Source organism: Danio rerio, chromosome 5 (genome assembly GCF_049306965.1).
Source record: "Danio rerio strain Tuebingen ecotype United States chromosome 5, GRCz12tu, whole genome shotgun sequence".
Classification (NCBI taxonomy): Eukaryota; Metazoa; Chordata; class Actinopteri; order Cypriniformes; family Danionidae; genus Danio; species Danio rerio.
In genome coordinates, this window is record NC_133180.1 from 62408482 (window position 1) to 62435000 (window position 26519).

Sequence of the window (26519 nt, forward strand, 5' to 3'; positions counted from 1 at the left end):
GGTACACATAAACTGATATCAACTCATCACAGTATCCATCATCTGATGCTAAAGATTGCTTCAAGCCCTTTTTTGGTGAGACGGATCATTACGGCTCCAGTCAAAATCTCAAGATTGTGCGGTTATCTTTTAAGGCGAGGGGCCGAATGACCTCCAGTCATTGAGATGTATCTGGAATGAGAGAGAGAGAGAAAGCGAAAGCCTCCACTAGGCACAGATGGAGTTGGGTCTTTTACCAATTGCTTCAGGGCCAGCAGCTGCAGATGGAAAACTGGATTTATTTGACTTCGACCTCTATTTCTAAATCATGAAGCTAAATGTAGCGAGCAACCCCACCTACCAAGGTTTTAATCAACGTAATCGCTAAATAAAAGATGGATTCAATCAATGAGAAGCGTGAATGGCAGCACAGAGCAGCTCATGTGATTAGAACAGGCTCCTACAGAGATTTGCAATCAAACGTGTGAGGCCACGCAGTCAGCTCTGAGACGACAGAGTTTACCAAAAACACTCTCATCATTTATTATGAGCCAGATGATATGCCTCTTTTAACACTGGAACTTCCAGAATTCTTTAACTACTAAAATCCTCAGCAGTCATTTTGACCGTTTTCATACAAGATGTCATATTGTCATGTAATATTTCTATTCAACGCTTCTATTGAGAGATTGATATTAAGATTTAGCAAATTAATGTTTTTTGTCAACTAATCACCATAAAAATACAATCTTTTTGGCAATACAGCCTATAAATGCGTAGTTAGGCAAATAGACTGCCTGTCAATGTCCATGTTACACTTCGGAATTTATAAGCCAACAAAGCCATGAAGGTAGCCTATTATAAGGCTCTGAAAAGATGTCATGTAGACCTACAATATCCCAAATGTTCTGAAGCCATTCTATAGTTTAATGTGAATTAAAGATGAATATTCAAGTGGTTAAATTCATGTTCAATTCAGCGCTTCCCTCCGCTGCTCCTGTCAATCATTCTCCATTCTTTCACAATTCAACTTTTTGTCATATTTGTTTATGACAACACGAAAATCTTTCTCTAAGACTATTTGTTCCAGTTAGTTTACATAATTAGTGGAGAAATGCATTTAGTTCTGCATTAAAATGGTTCATTTTGGCCTGCAACAAGGAGTTCATTGCTGTTTCTAAATCATGTTGCGCTGTGTCTGTTAGATCAGCAGATCACATTCACAACACTGGAGAAGAGAGGATTATTACCTGCTCTTCACACAAATTAGGCCTACCAGAAATTTTAAATTAGAAAAGGCTCAATAATACATTAAACAAATCCTCACTGCACTGATTTCTTCCCTTTGTGCTGCTGTTTTGGAAGTTTCCGCATATAATGTAGGGCTGCTCACTGTCTCTCAGTGACGCAATGTGTGCCGCTCTGTAAAATTATTCTCACAAAGAGTTTGTTCTCTCATCCTTCCTACTTTCAGTACTGTGAACAGTTTGCAAAGCCTGGCTCATTGTGGTCAAAGTAGCTAATTAAATGAATAAAAAGGAAACTGACAGGCGCAATATGAATTGTCATTAACAGAGCATTATTCAGCCTAATATAGGCTACTCTGAAACTGAATATTTAATGGTTATTTTATTTATATTAATATTTGATTTAAAAGACCAGACCTGCTGTTTAGGGAGTTTAAGAAAACATAACGAATACTTAATGTAGCCTAGTTTACAGCAAGCATTATGTTTTTAGTAAGATTGTGTCATCTGTCATATACAATAGGCGTGTTATTTTTATTAAATAAGATGTAGTATTTGAGTTTATCACCAGAACTACAGAAAGTGTATAATGTTTAAAAAAAAAAAAAAAAACGGCACAGTATCCAGATCGGATCTGTATTGGTCGATACACAGAATTTTGGTATCGTAATCACATCGGTTCCAAAAAAATGGTATTGCTGCATCCATAGTTTCAATTTTACAAGCAGTGGAGAAGGCACCAAATTTACTGTTTAGACATAACTGAAGTAAAGCTATGTTTTTGCCAACAGAAAGTTATGTTTTTTTGTTAGCAGGAAGATGCTAGGCAACAGAGGCATGCATATTTAAAGTCACGAGAAAAATTACCAACCACTGAAATGCATAGGGTAATTTTGACAGCTACATGTATGGTAATTAAAGGTCCAGTGAAATTAAAATAACTTTTTTTAGATGTTAGAATCAATATTGTTTTTAGAATATCTATGAGCTAGTGTGCTCCAAAACAATGACAAAATTTGAGCTTAGAGAAGGTATAAAACTGATACAAACAGCAGGTAGTTTGTCACTTCCGTCTAAATGGATCAATGGCTTTATTCATGTCACCTCACACTACAGTTTCTCATCACATCATAACCATTAAAAATCTTTCTAGTATCTGACTTGCCCCACCTTATGTTAAACCTCAATCATGATTAATCATGACAACGATAAGTCACAAGTAGAAGTCGAAAAGTCGAAGTAAATGAATGAATGAATCTATCAGTCCTTCCAGAATTTGAGCACATTCTATTCGCAACTACCGTAACGTTTTTGAACGTAAAACTAGGCAGATGAAAAAAACTCTAGAATACACAAGACCTGTCACTCGTCTACTTTTGAATGGGGAAAAGTGTATCTGTCAATATAGCAAATAAAGCTCTGCCTTCTAGTACAGGAGCCAATCAGTGATCGATATATGGAGAATAAAGCCCACCATCTAGTACAGCAGCTAATCAGCAATCGCTATAGAATGACAATTCTCCGGGAGAGGGGCTGGGACCAGACTTAAGTTTCTGCAGATTTTGTGTCATGCGAACATTTAGGAATGAAACTAAATAGACAGTTGTTGTTTCATTTTATTGGTTAATCATAATATAAAATGTAATAGTAAGCTTGGCAAGTAGTCTTGGAGAATTTGATGTTTCCCCATTCAAACAGAGCCGTTCCAAAGATGGCTGCCGAGTGAAATGACTTGCCTTAAAGGGACTTTGGTAGATGGCACTCTGTGGTATACAGGAAATTTGAACAACGTCCCAACTGTCCAAAATATGTTGGAAATCTGTGGCAATTTTTTTTTTAATTGCACAATTTTGCAACATTTGCTTGACTGAATTAAATTCAGTAATCGCAGAATCATAAAATGCTGGAGGGTCTCATGTATATACAGTTGAAGTCTATACTGTTTTCTCATTTTTTTATCTTTGCCATGATGACAGTACATAATAATTTACTAAATATTTTTAAAGATACTAGTATTCAGCTTAAAGAAACATTTAAAGGCTTAATTAGATTAATAATTAACTAGGCAGGTTAGGGTAATTAGGCAAACCATTGTAAAATGATGGTTTGTTCTGTAGACAATAAAAAATATGTATTGCTTAAGGGCTAATTATATTCACCTTAAAATAATATTTTTAACAAAAGTGAAAACTAGCCAAAAAAAAAAAACAAATAAGACTTTTATAGGAAAGGCTGTGAACATTTCCTTAATCTGTAAATATCACTTGAGAAATATTTAAAAAAGAAAAATAATCATTTAGTTTTCAACAATATATATTAGGGTTTTCGATGTTAATCGATACCACATTTAATTATTTTGTAAATTTTAACAAATTAATATTTCTTTAACTTAAATTAATCCATTCATAAGGACTGAACTCAACTTCTTGCCATCATTGCATTCATAAGGCAAAATACAGAATACAGCAAACGCCAGTAATTTGATGCCTCAAGACACAATGGCCAGTGTGCTGAATGGCAAGTTTACTTCTAAAAAGCTTCCAGATGGAAGTTTGGATAAATGTAAAGTTGTGTGTGCACTTATTTTAGTGATGAACTGTCCTTCACAACAAGTCTAAAGTACCATCTTCGGGCCAAACACATTTCTGCGGATGTTAGCAAAGATGCCAGTGCAGAGACAGCATCACCCAGCCGTGCTCATCAAAGAACACTGGATGATTGCAGAAGCGCAGGCCTGTCAACAAAAAAACTGCAAAGCTAACTGATTCCATCACTAAATGGATATCCACAGACTGCAGACCCATCAGCATTGTTCAGGACCGCACCAGTTCCCATTGAGGTGAAAAAAGCCCAAAAAAAGTGAGTTCGTTGGCAAAAGGCACTTTCATTGCACTTGCTTGAGACCACTGGATATGGCTAGGAAATATACTCTCATTCTGGTGTAATGATGTTTGGACAGACATGTGTGCAAGTATAGTGTACAGACCGTCATATCAGGGTGATATAAACACACACAGTCCATTTTTTCAATTTAACAACAAAAAAACGGTGGACCAATTGGAGCGGTTTTTCAGACCGACCGCAACTTTATGTAGGAGTGCGGTCCCTTGCCGACCAATATTGATTGACAGCCTTGCGTCACGATCATATCCTCAGTTTCTTGTTGCACGTCCGCCATTTTCAGCGTGTGAGTCAAAGCGATATCACCCTTGCTCTATTTTTTGATGAAAAGCTCATTGGGCTCAACACAAGATCAATATTCTCCACATTATCGCTGTAATCGGATTTATTGCTTGTACCTTTTGCGCGGCGCTGTGCATTTCGGAGATCTGGGCGTGGGTTTCTGTCGGGGTGCACGCGGCGGAGCTTTGGGTCAGCGGCTCGGCGTGGGTTTCTGTCGGAGTGCACGCGGCAGAGCTTCGGGTCAGCGGCTCGGCACGGCTTTCTGTCAGGGTGCACGCGGTGGAGCGGCATGGGATTCTGTCGGGGTGAATGCGGCGGAGCGGCGATGGTTTCTGTCGGGGTGCACGTGGCGGAGTTTCAGATCAGCGGCTCGGCACGGCTTTCTTTCTGGTTGCACGTGGCGGAGCGGCGTGGGTTTCTGTTGGGTGCACGCAGCGGAGCTTCGGATCAGCAGCTCGGCGCTGCTTTCTGTTGGGCTGCACGGGCCAGAGCGGCGTGGGTTTCTGTCAGGGTGCACGCGGCGGAGCTTCAGGTCAGCGGCTCGGTGCTGCGCCATTGAGTTTGCCCTGGTGGAGGATTGTGTTTGGAGTTCTAGAACGCGTGGCGCGGAGTTTCGGGACACTTCATATTTCTGCCATGTCACTTAGTGTCTGGTGTGCCGTGTCGTGATGCATTCGATGCTTCAGTCAAAGTTAATTCAGTGTGTGTGGTTATTAGCTCGGCACTTGTACACCTAGACTATACAAAAACACAAATGATTTTGTACTCTCTGCTTGGTCTGTCTCCGACTCGTACATGTACGGCTGAATGCTCATCCTAGCTTAGCTTAGCTCTCTGTCTGTCAGCCTGTCTGCTGCAAACACAGAGCGTAGGAGCTCTTGGCTTCGCCCCCTTGTTACCATGGACGGGAAGCCGAATCTGTGAAGCAACACGCCCCTAAAACAGCAAACTGTGTAAACGCTTCCAACATGACAATTTTTGACACAAATCTTTGGCTTAACAAACAAAATTAATTATGTAGGCTACTGTCTGTGTGTACAACACATTTACCTATCCACGAGAGTGAAAGTAAAAGTAAAGAATGAGGTTTTCCTCCAGGTATTCCAGTTTCCCCCACAAGTCTAAAGTGCTGTGTAGGTGAATTGGGCAAGCTAAATTGTCCGTGGTGTATGTGTGTGATTGAGTGTTTCTGGGTGTTTTCCAGTGATGAACCACCGAGTCGCACAGAGATGTGCGACTCTGATACGAGTCGCAGACGTGAGGCACGTGCAAACTGGTTATAACTGTAATCATTATTACCTTTACATTTGCATGACTGTTTGCTTTATACAGGTCAGCATGTAGTTCTAGTTGAAGTGCTGTGGTTGGAAGTGCAGCCACAAATAATTCTGTATTTTACAGTGAGGCTCTTTTTGCACCGAGTCCGAAGTAATCAATAATGAAATTAAATAATTATAGTACAATAATCTTGCAGCCCACCAGCAGGATCGCTGAGGCCCACTGGTTGAGAATCCCTGACCTAGATAATATAAACTTATCATTCGCTTAGTCTTAGTACACAATGTAACTACAGAAGCTTTAAATAGGAAAATTATCAAAACTCTTTTTTTTTTTATATTGATGTTTGTGATTGAGCAGTTAACGGTCTAATTCACTTTACTTAGTGGTGTCTTGCTTTAAAAACAGTGTCATAAAATCTAAATTTTGATTTGATTTAATAGTCAGAAACCATAAAAATATTAATACTGAAAAAAAATCCAATCTTGTGCATTTTAATTTGGACATTATAAAAAGGTCAATCAATTGCTCACCCCAGTTCTGTCTCCAAAAGAACTCCAGGGTCTTCTGAGAGGAGAAGTGTTTCTTCACTGAGTAGTGCACTCTCTGGATCAGCATGTTGGACAGACCGGCCAGTTTCAGCAGGTAAGCCTGAGTCGCAGTGTGACCAAACGGATCCACAGCCCAGCCAGTTTTGGGTTTCACACCTAACAAATAGTGGGGGTATAAGATTTTAGGTCAAATGAACAAATGTCTAAAATCAATACGCAAAATGTAGTGTCAAACGAATCCACCAATTATTTGCCACAGATCTTTAAAATATTATCTAAATCTCCTAATATTCACATCAAACCTCTGGCTATTACAGCTCAATTTAGAACTTTTTCTCCGCCAACATTACCAAATAAAAGACTTGTGCAGTAGCTTTAAAAATATGTCTTGCAAGACTTTTAATTTGATTAAATTGGAAATTGCCTACACCCCTACCCATTCTTTGTGGATTATAGACATTTTTTTTTAATTTTGTATTAATTTTGTTAAACTCTAGAAAATCAGACAAACAATAAAAGAAGCTTCTGGTGACTTCTTTAAAACTTGGGGTCCTCTTCTAGGTTATTAAAGTGAAATGAAGTGAGATGTCTGAATTCATTACTCCTCAGGAATTATCACTATTCTTCCCATTATATATTAAATTAACTTTATATTGTATATTATTTTATTTGATTATTAACTATTATTATTTGCACTTTATTTTTTACATGTGATATTATTGTGCATATTTATCTGGATGACCATGTCGTGTGTGTGTGTGTGTGTGTGTGTTTGTTTTTTTGTTTATGTTGCTGTATGTTGTTTAGAATAAATGTGCATACATGGTCATCATTTTATCATTGTCCCTTTTTTCTGTATCAAAGAAAATGAATATAAAGTTGAGGGGAAAAAAAAAAGAAAAAAAAATCTAATACAGTACATGCTTTTCTTTTAAGCTGACCAAAGATTACAGAACAACATGTTCAGTAAGTTCCTTCAAAAAAGTAATTAATTACTAATTGCATCATTAAAAAATAACTTGGTTACTCAATAAGTAATTTAAATGACTTGAAAGATAGTGTGTGTATATATATATATATATATATATATATATATATATATATATATATATATATATATATATATATATATATATAAGAAGTAATAAACATATAATATAAGTAATTTAATTAAAAATCTATGTAAATCTCAAAAATTACTGTAAACTCTTAATTCTTTAAAGAATGGGTCAAATTAACTTCAAGTCTTTCCAAAATTAAATTTACCATAAATATTTAAAAAATGGCCAAGTTTCTTAAAGGTTCAGGACACCCCGGAGAACTTTTTTTTTATATATATTAACAGATGTGTGTGTGTTGAGCCACAGTTAAGACAATGTTAGCACCTGTCAGCTTTAATTGTGGGGAAAACTGGATATTATTGAGCTTTTGTCAGCTAATTTCAGCTTCTGGGTTTAAAATGATTTTTGGGGCGGGATCAAAATCGGCGACGTAGCGCAGAACTGCAAGTGCAATGATGACGCGTCGGTTTCTCATTATTATTCATAGCGGAGTTTTCTTATCCTATGAGAAGAGCCGGCTGCTTAATTATTTATGAGACCTGCCAGTGTCAAGCCCGAGCTGAGAGACACGGAAACCACGTCACAGTATTTAGCCGGTCATGTGCGTTTGTTTCCATCATCCACGGGGTTTGTTGCATGTTTTCCCCCGCGATCTTGTCAGGGCCGATCATACAGCAAAGCTGTGTGTGTGCTGCTAGAATTTTTGTTGGGAGAACAGCACGAGAATTAGAGAATGGCGGACGCTGTCTTTTATCAGGAGTTCGTTCACATTCAGACACATCGCCGTGCTGCTGTGTTTGCCTAAATCCTCCAGATTACCAGCAGGGTTAATGGTTAAAATAGACGGGTCAGGAGACCTGCTGCACTGAGTCTGCTGGATACGGGGATTTTGGGAGAAGTCCTCATTTATAGGGTTTACATGAACACACTTATCTTTATAATGATATAAATTGTGGTTATGTGTATATGAAATTACAATAACAAATGTAGCAGGGCATTAAATCACTGTTCATTTCTTTGCATTTTAACTTTGTAAACTATAAACTCGTGCGTCTCCTCACGGTTTGTCTCATTTTGCGAGCTAACTGACAACAACAGTTGTTCGCTCACGTTCTCCCCTGCTGGCCACGCCCACTCCTGCCCGATGCTGGCTGAGCTCCACGCCCATAAATCATGCATCTTTTGAAAAAATTCTGAAGTAGACTTTAACCGAAAGTGGGGGGTGTCATGGCCCTTTAAGCACGTACAGTTGTACAAACATACAAATCTAAACTTATTTCGCTTACACAATATACATTCAATTCCAAATATTTATATACACACAACTACTCTGCTCTGTGAATTTATATGTAATAATATTATGAACTAATTTCTCAATTCCTGTTTTCTTAAACATGTGCAATTGTGTTGACAGATGTAGCCTTTTTTGGTTGGAAAACAGTTATATTCTGCAAAACATTTGTATAAAATTCATTCATTCATTCATTTTCTTTTCAGCTTAGTCCCTTTATTAATCAGGGGTTGCCACAACAGAAATTCACCTATAGTGCATGTCTTTGGACTTGTGGGGGAAACCGGAGCACCCGGAGGAAATTTACGCCAACACAGGGAGAACATGCAAACCCCACACAGAAATGCCAACTGACCCAGCTGAGGCTTGAACCAGTGACCTTCTTGCTGAGAGGTGATTGTGCTACCCACTGCACCACCGTTTATGAATACACATTTTGAATCTTCTTATATTCTATGAATTACCAACGACCAAAGTTTCAGCTAAAATAAATCTTCTTTAAAGTTTTACTGAAGAAAAACTAACCAACATATACATTTTGGATGGCGTCATAGTGCGTAAATTAACATAATATTTTAATTTCTGGCTGGAATGACTTTCAGCAAAGTCCCATTTTAAGTATGAAACTAGGAATGAAATCGGCAGGGTATTTACAACCGAAGAAATCTGCAGAACAGAGAAACGCAGGAGATGCATATATATGGACACGTGTACCTTGAAGAGACCCGCGTTTCTATTCATAAGCACATGAGAATGAACAAACTGTATAACAGCAGCAGCAGTTCTCACAAATGCAATACCGGTTGCAGGGCATTAACAGCAAAAAAAAAACAGATGTTGTCTGAAAGCCAAAGACTACTGTAGTATTTGCCTCTCCGATCAATCTATATTTGAGAACAGATCCACCAACAGCTGAGATATCAGGAGAGCAGATGGTAGAGTGAATGTGTGGTAATGAGAGCCACGGCTTTGCTCCATGTTTTAATACACTAATAATGAACATTGAAAAAAAAAAAAAAGATTCTCCCAAAGGTATTTGAACCAATATGGGAAGCATAAACATGTAGAGGAGCTAAAATTCCTTACAGTATTGCATTTACAAGGTTGGGTTTCATGACCTACATATTGAGCAGAGCTTGATTAAGAATTTAAATACGTCTGAAACTAGATTTTATTACCCAGTTCAATCTAGGACCGCCCACAGTTCCCTTAAATTACAGCAAAACTGGAAAGTTTTTTCTAGTTAAACATTTTATTGTCTTTCTGACTTTACTTCCAAGTTAAAATCCACGTGAACTAGAAGTTCTGAAGACTTTTTTTGTAGAATGTTGATGTACTTCCAACAGGCTCTATGCACACAGATTTAACTTTTTATTTCACCCCAGTATTTTCAATGGAGTTTCTGCGCTTACCTGCTGCTACTAACAGTGCTCATGCTTACACAGTTTTTCATCTCGTTTTACATTTAAACTAGGGTTGGGTCGATAGATGATGCCACCGTCTATCGCGATAGACTTTATGATGCTGAGCCGGCACCACAATCCTCCGCCCCGCCACACACACACTCTGTCATGCGCTGCAGTGTACGCACACGTCTGAGCCCTAGCTGAGCCCCAGCAGTCAGCAGGTGCTTTGAGCACAAAAGCCTTTGAGAGCAGAGCATGTTGGACAGTTTATCAAGGATGTACCGCTGGATTGTGTCTAACTATAGTCGTTAAACGAGATATTTAATTCATCTTGTCTCTATCTATTGACTCTTCGGTCTTTTGAATCTATCAGGTAACGTGTTACAGCATCACTACACTGCTTCAATCTTTCGCTTTCACGCATGTTCTTAGTAATTTTAGTGAAATAATTTGTGTAAAACTTATCTTTATTTATTTATTTATGATTTAGTTATGGTTAAAACAAAGACCATGCAGGTGAGATAGATGAAATTGTGGGCTACAAATAATTAATTCCCTATGAATTAATTAATTATTCATAAATAATAAATTTACCTCTGCCTATGACGGTGATGCCATCGTCCATCGCAATGTTTCACATTAGACATCGTACTATGCCAAATTGGTCAACATCGCCCAACCATAACTTAAACTAAATGAATACCTAAGTATTTTCAACTGATTGTATTTTAATTAATTTACAACATCAATGCTGTAAAAGAAACCTTATGAAATTGAAAGTAGTCACATTAACCTTTTGCTGGAAGTTTATCATTGGCTAAAAAACACTAACTGTGTATATATAGCTCACTAAAATGAATATTGAGCAGAAGGTGGGGATTTCTTTTTGCGCATAATTCCCTCATAGCAAACTATTGGTATAAGGTATGTGGTTTAGAATATTGTGGTTGAAGCTGTCAAACTGACGTCAACAGAAGGACCACAACTCCAAACACGGGTGTAAAGTGGTCAGATTTTGATTAAAATTTTGATTGATTTTATTGCGTGGATTAACTTAATCATGGATGAATGGTTCACCTAAAATAATAACAGTAGCTTTGTTTCCATCCAGCTATCCAAAATGCGCATAAACCAATAGTTGATGGAAATGCCAAGATGGGTATATATTTTAAAAATGCGCATAAATAAAACATGTGCATACCTGAGTAGGATAAACTTATCTAACTTATCGAACAAATTCCAGTATGCGCATTAAAAAAGGTCATGTGGTTTTGTAAGAGATCTTGTGATGAAAAAAAATGTGAGTGAATGGATAAACCATCAGGCTGTGCGCATTGTAAGAAATCTGAAATGTTGTTTTAATCATTCTAAAATGCCTTAACCATTTCAGTATTAGTGTTATTATATTATTAATGACCTACAGAATATACAACAGCAACTGTGCTCCGCGTTTCACACCTTCAAAGCCACCACGTGTTCACACAAGTCAAGATTCACGCCGCTTTTCCTATTGCAGCAAATTCTGTTTTTACTTTTGATATTTAACACCAGATAATCAGTAAGTGACAATTTTGTTCGCTTTGACTTGTTTGATAGAAACGCTGCTTTATTTGCAAGCATTTTATGTGATAATCCAGTGCATAAAGTTAATTCACATTTTTGGATAGAAACATAGCTAGTGTGTGCTAGAAAAATAAATGTTGTAAATTTTGATTTCATAAGACCTTGAAGAGTACACAGTAGGGGTATAACGATACACTCAAGTGACGATCTAATACACATCTCAAAATATGACACTACTTCAAAAGTTAAAGCCAAATTATATTAAATGAATGCTTGCAATTAATACTTCGTTGAAGAGATATGGTTAAAAATTTACTTTTAATCATTTGGAAAATGGACATTTGATACTGACTCGAGGTGGTGGACTTGAATAGAACTTAGTCCTGTTTTGTAATGCACAGTGCAGTGATGAAACCAGAGTGCAAATATATTTATGATTCTGACTTTGAATATGCAAAATTATGTTAGAACAGGGACGAGCAAACTTGGCCCTGGAGGCCCGATGTCCAAAATTTAGCTCCAACCCTGATCAAACACACCTGCCTGTCTAGCTTTCTAGTGATCTTTAAGACACTGATTAGCATGTTTGATTAGTCTGTGACTAGAAGTCTTGGGGCGAAAAGTGCAGTGTGACTACGGCATAAGTATGTTTGCACTCTGTCACTGACTACATTTAAATACTGTAGTCCATTTTTGACTGGTAAAACAGACCTATGGCTTTATTTATTACAGGGATGCCCCAACTCTTTTGTATGAATGGCCAAAAACCAAATAATATTGAAGCCGTGAGCCGAACATGAATTTACCAAACTATTTTAAATTAAAGCTTTTAAATTTTTTTTAATAAATAGAAAATATGACTTTAATTTGTTATATGCAGTATAACTTTTAAAATGCTTGCTTACAGCAATAAAAACCATAAATAATCACATTTATAAGACAGTGGAGTTCATTGCTGAATATGTAGGTCAAGCAGAATCTGCCTTTGACTTGATTTGCTCACCAAAGTCTTGGCAGTGTCGGGTGACAGTATGTACATTAAAACAGAGTCTTTATTAGATTAATTTACACCTTTTAATTGAAAAATTTAATTTCAGTGTGTATTCCCTCTTGATAATATACCAATAAACCAAACAAATATTAAATTATATTAAATTGACATCTCCTAAACATACCGATCATTTTCCTACTCTGCTCAGATGCGATTTGGCAGACCAAATCAAATGTTACCATGGGCCAACTGTGGCCTCCAGGCTCTAGTTTGGGCATGTACAATCATTCTTTATATATAGTTGAGTGCAAAATAATAAGTTCTTCTGAGCAAAAATTTGTGTTTATTTATTATAATAAGGGATGTTTAATGAAGCAAGAACATTTTCATAGTACTTCCTACATGTTATGCTTTATATTTTGATGTTTTTATTTTAATGACGTATTATTTCTGCTAAAATAAAAGCAGTTTTATTTTATTTTATCATTTTAAGATCACTATTAGTAACCTACTTAAGCAATATTTTTGGCTACAGAACAAACCAAAGTTAGACAATGATTTGATTAATTACTTAATTTGTCAAACTAGTTAAGCCTTTAAATGTCACTTTAAGCTGAGTACTAGTATCTTGAAAAATAGCTAGTAAATAATTATTTACTGTCATCACAGCAAAGATTTAAAAAATCAGTTATTAGAAAATAGTTATTAAAACTATTATGTTAATAAATGTGCAGAAAAAAAATCTTTTCTTTGTTTAACAGAAATTGAGGGAAAATATGAAATAATTAAAATTCAACAGGATGACTAATAAATCTGAATTCAACAGTATATTTTATACAAGTTAAAAAGTAATGCTTCACAAATATAATATCATTATATTCCTGACTAATGCGTAAAACCTAATAGAATAAATATTTAATTAGAATTTTGGGGGTCAACCTGTAATTCCTTTAAAGAGTGATCAAATAAATTGCTGTTGTAAATGTGCCTGCCAAGATCTTGTTGGTATATAAACTTTCTGGCTGAATGTCTTCTGTAAATCAGTGTTTCATTTAAACTTAGTAATTTAGTCCAGTGTTTCTCAACCACATTCCTGGAGTACAAGCAGCTCTGCATATTTTCCATGCTTCTTTAACCAAACACTCCTGATTCAGATCATCAGCTCATTAGCAGAGACTGAAAGACCTGTAATGGGTGTAACAAACGAGACATCCAAAGCATGCAGTGTTTGGGGGTCCCCCAAAAGTGTGGTTGAGAAACACTGCTTCAGTAGATGCTTTTGTCCAAAATCAACTTACAATTAAGGAGGTATTCAGTGATTCAACACAAAAGGGCAATACAATCATCCCCATCCACCAAACTGACTTTATTACTGTCTTTCCACTCCACACTGGTGTGTGGTAAGCGCACTGGTGTTGTTGTCCTGTGGCTGCCACCGCATTATACAAATAGATGCTGCACACTGGTGTTGATGTGGAGAGACCCCCTCCTCATGATTGTGAAGCGTTTTGGGTGTATACACGATAACTGCGCTATATAAATAAATCCACATTATATTTACATTACAATACACAAGAAAGTGCTAATTATACAAGGGAACTGTTCGTGCTCAGAGAATTTAGAGCAAAGAGTAATTCTATAGTTGGTTTGTCAATCCCACTCACCTGTGTTAAGCATAATTCATTAATGGACAATTTTCTTTTTTAATAATAGGCTTAAAATATATGATTATTTTTGCTGAACAGGACATTATTTTAACATTAAACAGTACAAACTGTAATGTAAGAGGATGGAGGATTACAGCTGTAATACCCTTTTATTGCTTAGATGCTTGAAATGGCCTTTTTGTCTTTGACTATAGATGTTATACAGTTATGAGATAAAAAAAAATTAAATGTGTCTGCCGTCTTAGATTTAATGTGGCAATATCAACCATTTGTTTTATTTCAAGCAAACAGAAAATTGATGAGAAGCATTCCTAAATAACACAAAATGATTTACATACCCAAATTTCTCTCCAACCATTGGTGGCCTTCAACTAACTGATCTATCATTGCAAAGTAGTGCGCGTTGGCTTCGTCTGGCATCACCCAGCCTCCTGTAGCCACCTCCAGCTGACCGTTCTCTACCAGCCTGCACAGAGACAGAGAGGGAGAGAGAGAAAGAGAGAGAGAGAGAGAGAGAGAGAGAGAGAGAGAGAGAGAGAGAGAGAGGCAATGAAAATGAAAAAGAGAAAAAAATCTTTGTCAACATGAAACTGCATGCATGAACTGTCATATTGTAAGGATTTGATGCATCAGGAATTGAATGCATCATGAAAAGCATTTTTTTTTTTTACGGCAGCTAAAAATATACCACCATCAATAGATTTTCATGAAGCCCTGCACATGGTCATGTTTTAGATTTAGTTTGAGGAAGGCTGCTTTGTTCTAATTTGTTCCCCTAATAAAAAATTAAAAACCTTATGGGTATTTTTTCCAATTCATTTATGCTAGTTAAAATTTACAGGGCCAGAAAAGGCTCTTGAAAACAGGTGCACAGATACCTTTACCATCTTCATGTAAAAAACATTTTATTTTCTTTAAAAACAAAGCCGAAATGCAAATGTGTATTACGTTTCTATTTAATACTACGGAGACCCAGAAGGGACGTGATAGTGGAGAAAAAAATTGGTAGAAAAAAAAAACTGGGTGGGTGTAGCCCGATATGCATGCTAGTTATGACATGAAAATTGGCCAAAAGCCTGGCCCTAAGGGCATAAAAAAAGTCATGCCCCACAAGTCGGGCACAAATGCAGGGCACAATGACATAGTCACTTACTGGAATTCATAACAGCATTTTACATCAATCTGGTAAACAGTTATTGACAACATCAGTGATAGGTAGGTAGTATGGAATACTTTTAAGGAAAACAAATGTTTTTGTAAATACTTGTCATATCATCATACACTCAAAAATTTTGCTGTGATTTACTTTTCTACTTTTACTTAAAGTAGAGAAGGACCTATTACGCAAAAAAAAAAAAATATATATATATATATAATTCAATTCAATTCAGCTTTATTTGTATAGCGCTTTTACAATGTAGATTGTGTCAAAGCAGCTTCACATAAATGGTCATAGTAACTGGAACAGTGTGGTTCAGTAACTGGAACAGTTAAGGAGTATAAGGAGTTTAACAGAGTTATGTGGCAATAGTATCTGAATATAACCAGCTTCTAATGGTCAAAGTTTTTTAATTTAATATTTTTATAGTCACACATCATAAAATCAACAATTTGATTAACATTCTACCTTCACACATAGGAATTATTAGCTCCACGTTCTTTTGAAAAGACCACAATATGTCACCAATATTACACAATTAGGATCAATTCACTTTTCAGAACAAAATGCACATGAGAACATGCAGCAAGACTGGAGATGTTGTGGTAGGCTACAGGTATGACAAAACAATAAAACAGCAAGGATGCTCCTTTCAAAGTTTTCCAAACTTTCCATTATTTATTGGGTCTAACATTTTTGTAAGAACATTGACTGTTCTCTTTCTCCAAACCTGATCCATGCACCGAATATTGTGGCCTAACTCCTCGCCAAACTCCCCATTGTCCTGTCTCACTTTCAAAAAGCAGGATTTTAAATTATCGACGGGTCAAGGTTTTTGAACATGCCAAATATTTCACAAGCATCAGCGACAAGTCAGTGATTCTCTTTGAAAGAGTCGTTCCTAAAATTTAGACTGCATGATTTTCACGTTGATTTGCCTTCAATTTCAGGAAAATGTCTGAGATTACACAAAACTCATCAGAGAGAAAAAATAAGAGTTAAAATCGTGCAGTGTGAACTCAGCGTTAGTTTTGCTTAAACATTGAATCTAACTTTAGTTGAACTGTTATATGATTTCCTAGTTTTTGTTAAATCAAGGACAATTTGCAACAACTTTTATGGGAACTTTTTAATAGTTACCCAGCAGGCACAGCATGTCAACATGACGTCAGATCGTTGCTGCACCCCAACGTCATGAGATGTTGCAATTTGTTTGGAAATGGAAATCGGGTTGACGTCAGAACCCAACATCAGGCTGATGTCAATGTCCAACGTCGAATAGATGTTGCATTTTGGTTACTTTCCAAAGCAACCTAAAAACAACAAAATATCAACATCTAATGTTGTTACAGCTTGACGTTTTGTGGATGTTACCAATTTTACATCTATCAGACGTTGGGTTTTAGTTGCCATACCTGACGAATAAATGTCATTATTTGACGTTAATATGATGTTGGTTTCAAAAGTTGGCTCGATGTTGAATTTTGGTCACTTTCCAACACAACCTACAATCAACAAATTATCAATGTAATTTGAAGTCGATGTTGGACATCAAAATAACATTGCCCTTAGACACTTGTGACCTAAATTTAACCTAATATTAATGTCTTATGACACTGTGTGTCTTCTAGTTAGCTATTAGTTCTATCAATAAGTCACTTTTTACACTCATTTGTTTTCTAGTTTTAGTTTAAACATAGTCACGTTTATACATTTGCAACTTAGCCTTAATTAATACATTTTTTTTTATTCTTTGTATTGGCTAATTTCCTACTTGATGTCGACTGGGTCATAGAAATCCGAGTTTGAAAACTAGTAAATCAAGGGTGAAAAGTTCTGATTTGTCTGTTTAGAGTTGAAAATGCTCCATCTGTCGTGTTAAGGCTGTTTGATTACAGAATATGAAGATGCACAATAACAACAGGAACATAGGTCGATTTTTAAGTCTAACATAGGCAAACCTTTGAAGATGACAGAGGAGCTAGAAATGTTTCACCGCTGCTACATCATAGACAACATTTCTCCAGGGTTTTCACAACAAAGCACTTTCTCCACATATGCAGAATTACACATAGTAACGAACACTTTTTTCTAGGTTTATTGAGCTTTGCTGCAGCAAACTAATTATTTTCTTGAACAGACAGCAGACACCTTGGGTAACGGCATCCCTTATTAGAAGTAGAGTTCTCCAGGCCTGATTGCCAGTCAGCAGCTTTTCTCTGTAATGCTGAATATTTCAGCTCCAAATCGTATAGCGCGGCCCTCTGGAGGCCAGTAATAAGAGCAGCGGTAGCAAATCCAAAAGAGCACCAGCTCAGCATGGAACTGACAGAAACTTTCAAAATTACTTTGAAAAATGGTCTGCTATTCTCTCTGGCCAACAGAATGAACCACAGGGCAGCAGCGATTAGATCCTTCATTAAAATCAAAAACCAAATTCAATTTCGTCAGAAGGTCTTTGCACACTGAAGTTGAAATTTTCATATCTGTTTTTTTCATGTCCGAATAAAACACCAAAAATCCAATACATGGCATGGAAAGAACTGAGAATTTGTTACCTTATCAAAGAGCTGCGTGGGATTGCTTGCTATACTGCAGCCATAGAAAGAACACATTTATGTGAATTTATTCATCCTGAACAAAGTCTGGCATAAAAATGCACATACTGGTCAAACATTGGCATGGGAAAGGTACCAGCACATGGTACTCTACAACAGTGGTTCTCTATATCTGCCACATTCTGTCTTTATGTGACATGCTTTGTTTGTCATGAAGTGCGCTGTGCTCTGAGTGACAGCATCCTGATTTTTGGCTTTCACTTCTACAGTTGCTCTAAATTGTTAAAACCGCTCTTAAAACGCTATTTTTGGATGCGTAAATTGCTAAACTTAAAGTTTAAAAATCAAATACAATGTCTGTTACACAAATTGTTCATGAAGTTCTGTGTGCTCCAAGTGTCAGCATTCTGAATTTTGCATTTCTCAAGTACTAGGGAAGCCACAATTTTCAATATAATATTAAACCGTACAATACGACCTCCACGGTTCAATACGCGCTTGTGAGTTGTGGTTTTCTCGGTTTTGCATTTAAATAATTTATGTGTGTTTTATATCTCCCTGAATTGACTGTGTGTGCCTCTAAATCCATGAGCTGAGATAAAGAAACTCCTCACCGCGAGTAAATATCCAATCACTATGCTCTAAAGTAAGGGGGCGCTTGACCATCATTCTACACTTTAACATTGTGAGCGGCGGTGAAGTGAGGCTGAGGCAACAGTACAAAGAAACGCCGGCAAAGTGAGGCAACAGTCAAGAAAGCGCTGGCATCTTTTAAATCTGCAGTGTCAGGACATTTCGGTTTTGCTGGTAAGTACAATGCCAATAAAAGAAAAAACGGTGAACAAAAAATAACTGTGTGCAAACATTGTTTTACACGTATAACCATGACTGCACATCTGCTGCACCATCACCCAGCAATATCACTGTCTGAAGGCAGGATAGCAGAGAAGGTAGTAAAGTCCTCCAAATAGCAACAGTTCGTCGCTGAATCTTTTAAGCAAACATACCCAACTGGTTCCAAGAGACACATAAAAATAACAAAGGCAGTGCGGGTGTTTATTGCTAAAAATGTGCAGCCATTTTTCGGTGATTGTAGTTGTGGGCTTTTGTAATTTTATAAAAGCACTCGATCCGCGTAACAGATTACAGTCTAGCATTTTTTTAGCACCGAGATAACTAAGATGGTTTATTTATGTTTACTTAAGTACAAATATGTTTATTTGAAACAGCCAATTTATCTTTATTACTTCACATGTATGTTTATTTTCAAAGTGTAGGATTTTATGTGTTCCCTAGTTTTTACATGGGCTACCAGCAGCTGTCAGATTTCAGTGTTCATTTTTTTTATACAATACACCAGGAACTACTGTACTTTTCTTGGCTTTTAAAAGTAAAACAAAATGAGTATTGCAATAAAACGTTTTAATTTTTTTCTCCTGTAGTGATCAGCGGTAAATCCAGGAAACTGTGGAAATTAACTTGTAGAAATGAATTTTCAATATAAACAAATGCTGCAGACTTAACACTAAACTCTGACCCTTTTCTTAAGCTCATCAGAAAGTGGCAATTTAAGCAGTGACCATCTGTCTTTTGTTTATCTGAAAGACAAAGGTGTTAAGAGCCCAGAACTTGCAAAACCGCTTCTTGATCCAATCAACCTTCGACATTGTCTCAAACACAGAGACACATGGATCAGAAAACATTTCACAAAAGAGACACAAATGGAAACTTTCACTTCATATACCTGTAGATTCAATTGATCATGTATATATTTAATATGCACTGCTTCAAATACTCCACTGTATAAAACTTTGCTTTTTAAGGTTTATATATGAATGCTTGAGTAAAGATCAACATTAAATAGCGATGTTTAGACTCTATCTATTGCAAATAACGCCTAGGGTAAATTAGATGTGGTTTGGAAAGTGAATTATGCATAGGAAAATATTTAAGACTCTTAAATATTATAATAGTTAACCGGTGGACTATGACTATGCAAATGCAGGCCACATTATGGATGACACCTCCCAGTGACCAACTCACAGGATCATCCAATCACAATGCTGGATTTGAAAGGTGACATCCTTCAATCCCGCCTTCCAGAGAAAGTATTAAAAGACATTCTCTTAAACAAAGAGAAAGTTGATGTGTCAAAAAGTGTGGTCAAGTGTGGCCAAAGTGTGGTAAAAGTGTGGTTCAGGGTGGTTCAGGGCGGTTTGCGGGGTTCTGTCCTAGATATCAGAACTTTTGCTGCGTGTTCCAGCAAGGAATTGGTAATTGGATTCACAGTGCTTTTTCCAAGGCGCCTGAAATCATATCTTCAAACCACCTCCAGAAATCCGCGTGTCCCATATTTCCAGGAACTTTAACTTTAAAGAAAAGACGTCAACATGTCCCCGACATCGAACCACCACCTCCAGAAATCTTCAGTTTCTGCATGTTCCAGAATATACAGATTTCTACATTTGAGGATAAAGACATCGGCGTGTCCCCGACATCATACTACCACCTCCAGAAATCTCAAAATTCTGCGTGTTCCAGAATCTACAGATTTCTACGCTCAAGGATAAAGACATCAGCGTGTCCCCGACATCAAACAACCACCTCCAGAAATCTCCTGTCTGCAGGTTCCAGAAACTATAGATTTCTTCTTCTCAAAGCTCAAGGGAGTAAAGTCTGCTCGTTTCATGCTTCAAGATCTGCAGGAAGATCCAAGTTCTTCCAACCACTGCATTAAAGGCAGAAACGTAAATATTCCACTTTCCAACCCTCTAAATTAGACCTTGGCATAGTGTGTTTCAGTGTAAAATATTCTAATTAATTAGATGTTTATAACTGATATTCATTAATAACAAAGCCTTCCTCAGTTCTTTGTTATTGTAGAATAATGTTTACTTTACCTTAACTTAATCATCTTCATCACTCGCCTATGCACTTCATTTATTGTACATTTAGTAATTGTAGTTACCCTTGATTACTATTTTGTTAATAAATACACATTTCTTACAATTGTGTCTTCATTGTGTTGATAATACAGAAAAAGGTTTTACAAGTCAAACGATATCATAATCCTTCAGATTTGGCCTGATATTAAACTACTCATTTGTATAATTTAATTAACAATATTTTATTATTAGTTATTTTGACAGTGGAAAGCTGTCTGGTGCCCCGTTAAAAGGAGTTATTTATCCGTTATTTCTACATTAATTGGTGCCCCCACGTGAGGCTAAAATATTAATATCAATACCTAAATATTGATTTTAATATTTGATAAATCCAATTATCCCTACACTCCTTAACCTCTTACTGTTCCTATTGCCTATAGAATAAAAAAACACACGTGTCAAGCCATGAGAACCAAACCGAACCGAAAACCGTGTTCAAAAACCGAGGTATGCATTGAACCGTGGGCTAACTGTAGTGATGCATCCCTATCAAGTACGGTACCTCTGAATTGCCAAAACGCCCCTTAAAGCGATATTTTTGGATGCAAAAAAAATGCAATTAAAAAGTACAAAGATTAAATTAACAGGCCAGTTGACATTCTGACATTCAATGGCTGGGCCATTGACAAGGATCTGCATGTTCACATGTCATGTGATTGACACAACATGATGTCGCATTAATTTTGTTTACCTGCAAAAATTCTGACGAAAATTAAATTCAAAAGAGATTGTGATCCAGTTTTTTAAAGGGAGCAGGGCTACAAATGCTTATGTGTCAGCATAGTGGCAGATTCAAAAACAACAAATCAAATCAAAGTATTTCTATGAAGTGTGGTTATAAAAAAATACTACTAATCTAACTTTTACCATTAAAAGCTGGGTATATTGATGCACTGTTGTCACCCAACTGTGTTTAAACCCCTTATAAAAGGGATTTTTGCAAAATAGGTCCCCTTTAAAGGGCCATGAAACCCTCTCGTTTCAGCAGGGTGTTTTCACACCTCTACTTTTGACAAAGTCAAAAAAGTGGGTGTGTCTAGCTCTGTTTAGGGGGGAGTGTCGGAGGAAGAAAAGTGGGATGGTGTGGAAGTGTCTATTTGCGCACGCGCGAGTTTCAGAGTCAAAATACACACATACACACACAGTAGAAAGTGATGGTGTTTAACCTACATGAACATCTGTAGTCAAATTATTTGCCAAATTATTAAATGGTGGACTTTAACTGCAGTTTGGCTCTTTCATTCAGGGAATTCATTCATGCCCCTCGCGACAAACGAGATATTTGATTCGAGAAACTGCTCTAAGCGTGTATTTTTCATGCAATGTTTGATACCGCACGGCGAATGAGAGAAAAAAACCTCCGCATTTCCCGGAAACTTAGATGCACACAGCAGGTAGCGTCAGAAAGCCGCGTGTGTTATTCCGGTTACTTAATGCAGGGAAAACCCTGCACGAGGTTAAAGTTTGGTTGTGGTGCTAACATGTTTACACTCAGTGCAATGGTTAACTTAGTTCGATACGAAAAAAACTGAATAAACAAAGAGCGCTGGTCGCTCACTTACCAAATCTGTAGAGACAGGACAATCACCAGCAACTAGAGCCGTGTCTTTATTAAGAGAATACTACAAGCGAATACGGATCTCAGTGTTTGCAGATGAGAACAGCTCTCAGATAAACAATGTTCCTCCTTAGACACGCAAGTTATTGTTGTCGAGCGTCGCGTACACTGCTAATCCATACGGGAGTCTGAGCTCTCACAGAGAGAAAATGAAAATAAAACTTAACTGCAGCAAACTATAAAAGCAACACTTCACACTTGTTTTGCCAATACAACGTGGTGTAAGTGTCTTCTAAACACTTTGACAGTAATGAATATTAATGAAGTTGCACAATAGAGCAAGCTGATTGGTTTAAACCAAGCCTTACTCATGCGTTAATGCATCACACTGTAAGACGTAATAAGACTCACTCTGGCACAGACGCCCAGTCTGCACGCTGGAATACAACGCTATTATGTCATGACCGTGACGCAGCTTTAAAAATTTGTTTCAAACCGGAAGTACGAATTTACTTGAAATAACGCAAAAACAACCAATTTACACTTTTTAGTGAAATATAGGTGTCCTAATAGTGTTTTTAGCAGTCTGGGACACATATACGACTGTCAACAGCTCAAAAAATGTGTTTTGGTGTTTCGTGACCCTTTAAAGGTTCAAGACACCCTGGAGTTGTTTTTTGAGATTTTAACAGGTTTGTGTGAGTTGAGCATCAATAAAGACAATGTTAGCACCAGTCAGCTTTAAATGTGGGGAAAACTGGATAAAGTTTTTGTCAGCAAATTTTTACTCTTCCAGGTTTAAAATAATTTTTGGGGAGGGATCAAAATTGGTGACGTAGCGTGAATCCGCTAGTGGAGTGATGATGCAATTTCTCATTACTATTCATATCTGAGTTTTCTTATCTTATGAGAAATAAGAAGACCCTGCTTCTTAACTATTCATGAGAGCACGTGCAAGCATAAAGGTAAGACAGACCTGCCAAGCTGTGAGACCCAATGACTGGGTAAGACCGTGTCTGCGTACAAAAAGCAGTATTTAGCTGTTTATAAAGTGTTGTAACAGTATGTGTTTGTTTCCATGATTCACAGGGTTTGTTGCATGTGTTTCGCTGCTATGCGGTCTGGCCTGATAAAACAAAGCTGTTGGTTTGCAGCAAGCATTTTTGTCGAGAGAGCTGTACGAGAATTGGAGAATGGTGATTTTTGTCTTTTATCAGTTGATTTCTTTACCATTCGGACACATCGCCTATATCCATGCTGCTGTGTTCCCCTATGTTTAAAATCCTTCAGATTACTGGCAGGCTTAATGGTTGGAATAGACAGGGCAAGAGACCTTTCGCACTACTATCCACTATGTCAGCAACCAGACCCGGGGATTCAGGAGGAGAAGTCCTCCTCATTTATAGTGTTTACATAGTCTTCTTAATAATGATATAACAAATTGTGGTCATGTGTATATGAAATTACGAATAACATATGTACTCAAGATATTAAATTACTGTTTTTTTCTTTCAATTTTTTCTTTGTAAAGTATAAAATCATGCGTATCCTCACGGTTTGTGTCTTATTTTGTGAGCCAACTGACAACAGTTGTTCACTCCTCTTTTTTTCCCCTGCTCTGCTGGCCATGCCCACTCTTCCCTCTGCTCGCCGAGCTCCACGCCCATCATGAAGCAATTTTTGAAAAAATTCTGAGGTGGACATGAACCGAAAGAGGGGGCTTTCATGGCACTTTAAGTCATATTATGTAGTACACAGGTTTACCTTCTTGAAAAGATACGTCTAAAACTAACTGTTTCCAATATCAAGTGAAATGTTCATAAAATTGAGGTTGAGGTAAGGTTAAATCAAGTTAAAAATGTGTTGACATGCTTTTTGATTGCCAAATGGAATATCAGAAAAGTCTCATTCGCAATAGTGTAAATTAAACGAATACATGCCAGCACATATTAGAATTTATGGACTTATCTCCAGTTTCCATTTTCAGTAACGCAAAAGGCAGACTCCCAAGCACAGACAACTTGATTTATCCTGAAGATACACCTCCATGTATGTGGCAGTAAAAGAAATTGAATCATTATGCTAGACCTTGATTCGGCTGATATAAAATGAAATAAAACCTGCTCATGCCTGCCAAAAATCTTGATTTGGAGTCAAGGCCATCCTGGAAATAAATGGGGGTGAGGCGAGGAAGGGGGGGTGCAAATGTTCAAAAAGAATAGGACTTGTTTGCTTCAAACTATTTCAGTGCATCAAATCAATAGTGAATAAATATTGGCGTTGTATTTTTCATTTGGCTTCAGCCTTCACCTCAGGCCGTTTTGAAAAAGATGCTCTAATTGGAATTCAAAGCCACAGCGGAAATGCTTATTACACTTCCACATGACATTTGTGTCTCTTTTCCCATGGCTAGAACAACAACGAGCATGGCCGTCTGTTTGATATGCATTTAGAGCCTATCCTCTCCTGTGTTGACTCTGCTGTCATGTGTGGCATGTTCTGATGACTACAGGGAATAAAATTGATTATCTATGGTTTCAAATCAAACACATGAAGACATTTTGAAAGCTGTTTGACATTCAGTACAGCATGAGAAAAAACAAGTGAACAAAGCCAACATTTACACAGTGTTTTCATGACAGATTTATTTAAAGGTGACCTATTAAGTAAAGTCTCATGGCCCAAAATGAGTCTGTGCAGCTTCAGCTAAAAATACCCCACAGATCAGATATTTTGCCATGCTATGTTTTTCTCCCTTTTTTTTTTTTTTTTTTGAGTGGAAGCAAAGAAATTTTGTTAATTGCTTGTCTTATTGCTTGTACGCTGTCAAATACACACAAAAATAGATCAAAAACACACAAAGTTCACATACATGCAGTTGGTTTTGAGTGTGAACATAAACAGCTGGGAAAGAAATGAGAATGCATAATAACATACAGTACATACACTGAAGTCTATGATGTGACTGGAGAACTGCAGTAGCTTAAAGGGTTAGTCTGCCATCTGTCTAAATGTACTCATACTTTATTCACTTTCAAGTGGTTCCAATCTTTTACGAGTTTCTTTCTTTTGCTAAACAAATAAGATATTTTGAAAAATGTTGGAGTCATCCAAAAAATGATTTATTCATTCATTTTCTTTTCGGCTTAGTCCCTTTGTTAATCAGGGGTCGCCACAGCGGAATGAACCGCTAACTTATCCAGCATTTGTTTTAAGCAGCGGATGCCCTTCCAGCCGCAACCCACCACTGGGAAACACCCATACCTTCTTACATTCACACACATACACTGCGGTCAATTTAGCTTATTCAGTTTACCTATAGCGCATGTCTTTGGACTGTGGGGGAAACCAGAGCACCCGGAGGAAACCCATGCGAACACGGGGAGAACATGCAAACTCTAAACAGAAATGCCAACTGACCCAGCTGGCTCTTGAACGTGACGTGCACAAACAATTATATAATTGCTGAAATTGGGACCAAAGTGAGCCAAGATACAAATATGTCATAATTTTAAGACCAAAGAACATTTCGAATACACATAACAATTCGAATCATACACTGAGGAAGGCATTGTGCCGAGAGGCAAGTTGGCGTGCATCCAACTGAGAAAGTTAGTTTCACCAGCGCGACTATTAGAAAGATTCATTCTAGAGCCAGAGCAAGCACAAAACAGTCTAAAATTAAGCAAACTGTGTTTTATCTCTTTACAGTCTATTCTAATTGGTTTGTGTTATTACTATTTGACATAAAAAGGCAGTTTTATTTTTATTTTTTACATCATTCTGGTATTTTTTCTGCTCTTTATGATGTTTATATGTAAAGTATTAAACTAATCTAATATAATAGGCAGATAGACAGACAGACACAGACAGACAGACAGACAGACGGATAGATAGATAGATAGATAGATAGATAGATAGATAGATAGATAGATAGATAGATAGATAGATAGATAGATAGATAGATAGATAGATAGATAGATAGATAGATAGATAGATAGATAGATAGATAGATAGATAGATAGAGATAGATAGATAGATAGATAGATAGATAGAGATAGATAGATAGATAGATAGATAGA

The 26519-nt window shown here is 37.0% G+C and overlaps 1 protein-coding gene across 1 annotated transcript in view; it reads right to left on the minus strand.

Moving 5' to 3' along the window:
* man2a1 (mannosidase, alpha, class 2A, member 1) overlaps nt 1–26519 on the minus strand; it is a 134784-nt gene that overhangs the window by 78686 nt on the left and 29579 nt on the right. Inside the window, 2 exon segments of the mRNA NM_001110027.2 lie at nt 6221–6394; nt 14556–14683. Of these exon segments, the coding sequence (NP_001103497.2) occupies nt 6221–6394; nt 14556–14683 (302 nt within the window).